Raw genomic sequence first — 6,551 nt, forward strand, 5'->3', positions numbered from 1 at the left:
GCACGTCCGAAAGGAACCATTTATGCATAGCACTGCATATGTAACCCAGTGAACTGGCGCGGACCGCCGACACAGGGCCTAGCAGTGGACGCGCGCATGCACTCGGCGGCGAGGGGGCCCGATATGTGTTACCGGCCCCGGCGGCCGGGTCGGCGCGGCCGCCCGCGGCCGTCGGGCCGACAGGACGCTGAGTCACGATGCGGGCGGCCGTCCCTGAGACTCTGGGTAATGAGGCGGCTGGCGCCGGCGGCCCGGCCCGGCGGCCCGGCCCGGCCGGCGCGCCGCCGGACAGCGGCCGAGCGGCGAGCTGCTCAGGCTCGTCCGCCGCCGACAGCGGCGGCCGGGCGCGTCGCCGGCGCCCGCCCACAGCATAGCACCAACGCGGCCAGCGACGCCGCCGGGCCGCCGGGCCGCCTTCCACACCGCCCGGGGAGCCCGGCTCGGCGCATTGAGCGTCGCCCCCGCCCGGCGGCCCCCATCGGTCGGCACGGGGCTCGTCCGCAATGACACCACGCCCCACTCCCAGTCTACAGGACAGAACGCCGACACCAACAGCTGGGCCGTCGCCGCGCTACGGCGACGCCCGAAAATAATAAAACAACTCCGCTCTACAATAATATAAACATAATCGTATTTCGATCACTTCATAATTGCTATACAGATGAGGCGCGAGGCTGGAGCGGTCCGCATGCGGTCGGGACTGGGCCGGCGGGAGTACATGAACGTGAGGGAGACACTGAGAGCGTTAGTGGATGGCACCGACCACGGTCGTCTGGCGGGCGCGCTTGGCCTCCTCCTCGCTGATCTTCTGCTCTACCAGGTACTGGGCCGTGCTGATGGCCTGCGCCGAGCCCACCAGTGACACGATCCGGTTGCGCGTGCCGGGCCGGAACATGCCCTTCTTGGAGATCTGGATGGTGGCGCCGCTCAGGTGCTGGATCTCCACCAGGTTCCGGCCACCCGGTCCCAAGATGGCGCCGATGATGTACTCGCCCACCTGCGGCGGCACACCAGTGCCATGCTAGTGACCGCCGGCGGACAGGAGGCGGGCGTGCGGCCAAGTCTGGCCACTGTCACCACAGGCAGACAGGCAGGCCCCCGTCAAGGAACAAAAAAATTATTTTGGAGCAACGTTCTGTTCCATACGGCCTGTCTGCGCGTCCTTTTTTGTGGTTGTTGTGGTTTTGTTTTGTGTTGCGTCAGAAGCGGCTGCGCTCCCGCGCCCGACCCGCCTAATGTGTTTCCCCCATCTGGTTGTGTCAGCATCCACAGGTGCTCCGGCGTGACGCTTCACTTTCACGCACAACCGGCCACGCGCCGCCACTCACCCCAGCCGGTCCGCTGCACCCGCCTCACGGGACCTTGCACGCACGGCAAATGTCGGGTACATCGGGACCGACCAGTACGGGTGTACGGACAGCATGGACAGCAACTGAGGCACCCGACCTCATGCCGACGTTAAACAGCGCAATGCGCAGTCATTCGGCCGCGCAAAAGAGACTCGCCAACACGTGGACGTCTTCCCTTAAGTAGGCGCTATGCATGGTGTTTCTCTGCCTACTAGCCGGTTAGGCTGGCCCGTCACGTCTGCACTACCGCACCGTCAGGCTGGCACCGAAGCGTACTTATCACAGTACGTGGTAACTGGTGGCCCGTTTAAATCTCGGCTAAATTATCCGCTGCACTGGAACTGATCATGTGGGGTGGTGAGCTTGGTGTCTCCGTAATCACATGCATATGAAATATGACTGGAGGGTTATGCCTTTGACATAAATGCACCGTTCTCGTCCCGTTTTTATCGAACGAGGTTACCCAGTGAGGCTTAGATATAAAATCTTTACCTTTCGCTCCATCTGTTTGTATCTCCCACGGAGCTAATATCAATAACATCCAATAGCACTACTCACACGCTTAAGAAGAACGGTGACCCTGAAGCCACCGCCGCAAAACAGTCACATAAAACAACAGCAGCCCAATGTTGGCGAGAGGATCGACCGGAGCCGCGTGGCCGGTGCTCACCTCCATGTCGACCTTGTGCTGGCCGTCGGCGGTCTGGCCGTGCCGCACCACGACCGTGGCCGGCAGCAGCGGCGGCGGGCTCTTGGAGAGGCTGGCCAGGCCCGACGGCGTGCCCAGGCCGTACGAGTTGTTGTTGACGGGCAGCTGCAGCGGCGGCCCGCTCCTGAACGACTCGAAGCTGGTGTCGGCCAGCGAAGTGAACGGGTCGGCCGAGTGCGGTGGCGAGCTGGTCGACTGCAGCGACGACATCGGCGACAGCGGCCGGAACAGAGCGCCGCCGCCGCCGCCGCCGCCGCTGCCGCTGCTGCCGCTCAGGCTCTCACTGTCGCACGGCGGCGCAGAAGCCCGTCAGACACTCGGGCCGTGGCACGCCGGCACACGCGGGCAGGGCACCAGAGGGCACAGCTGTACAGTCGGCTCCAACTCGGCCCGGCAGCGACACTCGGACGTCTCACCGGGGCTCGGAGATACCAGCCATCCGGGAGGGCCCAGGGTCGACCCGCCAAGTGATCAGCACACATGCACGCACATACGCCGACTGACCGACGTCAAGCTGAACGACAGCGTGCGGCCCTCTCGCTCTACAGAGCTGGCCGCAAGCCAGCACACCGGCTGACGAGGGCGATTCTGCCGGCCAGGCGACACCCCGACTGACCTGGTGGACACGCTGAGAGTCATCAGTGTGCTGGCCGCCTGCGGCGGGAAGCTGCCGGACACGGGCAGAGACGTCTGGCCGGGGGAGACGGGCGGCGCGCACGGCACGCCCACGCCCAGGATGCCGTACGTGGCCAGCGTGTCAATCGCCGCAGTCACCTCGTTCGCCGCCTGCGAGCAGCGGGGCCGACAGTCACATCTCGTGCCATGTCCTCACGCCTCAGGCAATCTCGGGTTGACGGACAGGGACCGCACCCTCTGCGCTCACCATGACGGACTGTCAGAACCCAGCGGTGTCCGGCTGATGGGCAGGGACCGCACCCTCTGTGCTCACCATGACTGACTGTCAGAACCCAGCGGTGTCCGGCTGACGGACAGGGACCGCACCCTCTGCGCTCACCGTGACTGACTGTCAGAACCCAGCGGTGTCCGGCTAACGGACAGGGACCGCACCCTCTGCGCTCACCATGACCGACTGTCAGAACCCAACGTTGTCGAGCTGACGGACAGGGAGCGCACCCTCAGCACACACCACCGCCGCGGTGGTGGTGGTGACGAGCCAGAGAAACGGGAGCTCCCCGCTCCCATCCCCCTGCCCTCGTCGATAGCGTCCCACCGCGGCCAGCCGACGAGCCGGGCGCTGTGGCGGCGCCGCCAGCTGCCAATACATGAAAAAACAAACGCCGCCAGCGGCATCCGCAGCAAATACTGGCCGAGTCCACAATGAGGCCCGCATCAGGGCCGAGTTTTGGACTTACACCGCTATCGGGAGGGAGGGGGCGGGCAGCGGCGAGTCAGTGGCTCCGTTCAAGCCCTTTTGGAGGCGTCAACGTTTCTCAGCGTAGTTTTCGATGTCGCAACGATGGTCTTGTATTGCTATAGACGCATGCGTAAAACCCATACACAGTAAATGGGCAGTTGTTCCACCCCCAGAGCACCAGCGTGTTTCGTCTGCGCCAAGCAGTACGTCACGTCTGTGTTGTCCTGCCATGTCCCCCTCCCAGTGTCATATTGCATCATCTAGTTTAATGTCAAGCTCCTCTGGTATGAATGGTATGAGTTTGAAAACTCCTTCCGTTCGAAGCCAGTAAAAGGAAAGGCCGACACGATAAAACTGAACATGATAGCACAAAATAGTGGATAACTGCACCGATCTAAGAAGTGTTTCAGTTTGAAAATATGCACAGAAAGAAAAAGCATCCGCTTTCTCCCGAAAACGGAAAAGCTGATTGAGCGAAATGAATAAGAAAAATGCATACGGAAACGCGGGCAACTGACTGGAGCTCGGAAACAACGTTCGTTACGCCGCGTCAGGATATTGATGCCAGACAAACAACAAGGCACCAGATACATCCAGACACACAACACGCTTCTTTCGTATTCAGAGTTCAATATTTCGAGATAAACAGCTGCATTCGAGCCCCGTGCTGGGAGGAATAAATAGTTTTTGCTAAACCAAGACTATGCGACACAGCGCGCCGGTCGCCCATCATCGTCGGCAGCACGCCAACCGTTTGCTGTGACACGCTTCAACTCCATCCCAGACCAGTCTGCTATTTTGCGACAGGCATGCCGCTAAAGCTCGACGCCAAGTCGTTGGAACGATCCATGGAAAAACAGCCAAACGGGTATGGAGGCATAAAACCGGTTCTGAAAACATGACCCGAGGTTGCCACGCGCAAACGCTGAATAAACAGTGACTGGAGATGGTGCCGTCAGCATACTCCCACCAGCACTGAGGTGGCGGAATGGCACGCGGCAGCGGACGTGATGCTGCTGGTCGGCCGGGTCCGGGTCGGCGAGCCCGGGTCGGCCAAGCCCGGGTCAGCGAGCCCAGGTCAGCCAGGCTGGCTTCCGCCAGTTGGCTGTCTCCAGCCTCGCTGAGTCGCGCAGCTGGGTGTCCCAGAGCGCCGGCGCCGCAGCTGTCTGACCGCCCGACTCCGGAGGCGCGCGACTGTCGCGTGCCTCCGCTGGCTCTTCCCGGCCACCCGCGACACGCCCACACGGTCGGCTCACCTGCTCCGGGTAGCCGCCGTTCCTGAGCGTGTTGTGGATGTGGTCCAGAGTGTGTGGGCTCAGCCGGTGTCCGGTGCCGGCGCTGTGCGGGTGCGGATGCAGCTCCAGGTGCAGCCCGTTCGCCAGCACCGTCGGGTTCGTCACAACTGGAACCGGGCCGCCGCGTGAGGATGCCGCGCGAGGGACGCACGCGCCCAGCGCGGCGCGCAACGTCGAGAAAGACGCGCCGGACACACCAGGTGACGCACTGCCCCATTCTCACCGCAACGCCTTCATTTCCGCCTACTAAAAAACATGTAGAAGGGCACAAACAACGCAAAATACTTGCGGCCCAAATCGCGACCAAGCTTGACCTAACGCACTGCTCCCGCTCCAGAGTGTCAGACATCTCCGACGCTCGCCGCGTGGGCCGCCACGGCCGGCCGAGCGCCGCAGTCGGCTATTGACCGGCCCACTCACAGCCGTCGTAGTCGCCGTTGCCGTTGGTCGCACCGCCCGGCGAGCCGACGCTGTTGGCTGCGAATGGCGAGCCGGTCGGGTTGAAGTTGGCCACGGGTCCGCTGACATCGGCGTAGCTGACGTTGAGACAGCTGCCCGACTGAGGGTCCTCGCTCACCTTCTGCAGGATCATCAGGCACGCCTTGTTGTTGTTGTCGCGCTCACCTGGCGGCAGGGGCGGCCTCGTTAGTCGGGCGATTCGTTGGCGATCGACGCCGGTCGGCGGTCCGGCCTCCACAGGTGACCATCAGCACCGAGAGGCGTCGCCCGGTCGGCGGTCCGGCCTCCACAGGTGACCACCAGCACCGAGAGGTGCCGCCCGGTCGGCGGTCCGGCCTCCACAGGTGACCACTAGCACCGAGAGGTGCCGCCCGGTCGGCGGTCCGCCGCCAGAGGTGACCACCAGCACCGAGAGGCGCCGCCCGGTCGGCGGTCCGGCCTCCACAGGTGACCACTAGCACCGAGAGGTGCCGCCCGGTCGGCGGTCCGCCGCCAGAGGTGACCACCAGCACCGAGAGGTGCCGCCCGGTCGGCGGTCCGGCCTCCACAGGTGACCACCAGCACCGAGAGGTGCCGCCCGGTCGGCGGTCCGGCCTCCACAGGTGACCACTAGCACCGAGAGGTGCCGCCCGGTCGGCGGTCCGCCGCCAGAGGTGACCACCAGCACCGAGAGGTGCCGCCCGGTCGGCGGTCCGCCGCCAGAGGTGACCACCAGCACCGAGAGGCGCCGCCCGGTCGGCGGTCCGGCCTCCACAGGTGACCACTAGCACCGAGAGGTGCCGCCCGGTCGGCGGTCCGCCGCCAGAGGTGACCACTAGCACCGAGAGGTGCCGCCCGGTCGGCGGTCCGCCGCCAGAGGTGACCACCAGCACCGAGAGGCGCCGCCCGGTCGGCGGTCCGGCCTCCACAGGTGACCACCAGCACCGAGAGGTGCCGCCCGGTCGGCGGTCCGCCGCCAGAGGTGACCACCAGCACCGAGAGGTGCCGCCCGGTCGGCGGTCCGGCCTCCGTAGGCCTCCACAGCACACGGCCGCAGACGCCAGCCCACATATTCCGCGTTGAGTCGAGGATGGGAGCGAGACCGCAAGCAGGCGCAGCCAACGCCAGCCGACCAGTCTGGTTCGCTTTCCCAGGGCACAAAAACTTGCCGTCTGCGCCGGGGTGACACGAACTGGGAGTGGCCTACATCTGATAGAGAGGGTCTGCAACAATGGGTGCGACTTTGACCTATACCAGGCGTTGTCCGGCGACTAGGCATGATCTGCGCTGGGAGCGCCACCGACCATTCCTCATTGGCGCAGCTCTAACAAGGCGTCGATGACCATGTCGATAAGGACGACATGGACAACGTCGATAAAGTCGAC

At 64.1% G+C, this 6,551-nt stretch overlaps 1 protein-coding gene across 1 annotated transcript in view; it reads right to left on the bottom strand.

The window, feature by feature from the left end:
• Positions 1-397: 397 nt before the first annotated feature.
• Positions 398-6,551, bottom strand: part of LOC119093636 (RNA-binding protein Nova-1) — an 11,077-nt gene continuing 4,923 nt past the window's right edge. Inside the window, exons 5-9 of the mRNA XM_037216627.1 lie at positions 5,149-5,352; positions 4,690-4,835; positions 2,675-2,844; positions 2,020-2,341; positions 398-997 (exon numbers count right to left, since the gene is read on the bottom strand). Coding sequence (XP_037072522.1) covers positions 746-997; positions 2,020-2,341; positions 2,675-2,844; positions 4,690-4,835; positions 5,149-5,352 — 1,094 coding nt within the window. The 3' untranslated portion in view covers positions 398-745. The remainder of the gene's footprint in view (positions 998-2,019; positions 2,342-2,674; positions 2,845-4,689; positions 4,836-5,148; positions 5,353-6,551) is intronic.

Source organism: Pollicipes pollicipes, unplaced genomic scaffold (assembly GCF_011947565.3).
Source record: "Pollicipes pollicipes isolate AB1234 unplaced genomic scaffold, Ppol_2.1 Scaffold_4002;HRSCAF=4701_pilon_pilon_pilon, whole genome shotgun sequence".
NCBI classification, from domain to species: domain Eukaryota; kingdom Metazoa; phylum Arthropoda; class Thecostraca; order Pollicipedomorpha; family Pollicipedidae; genus Pollicipes; species Pollicipes pollicipes.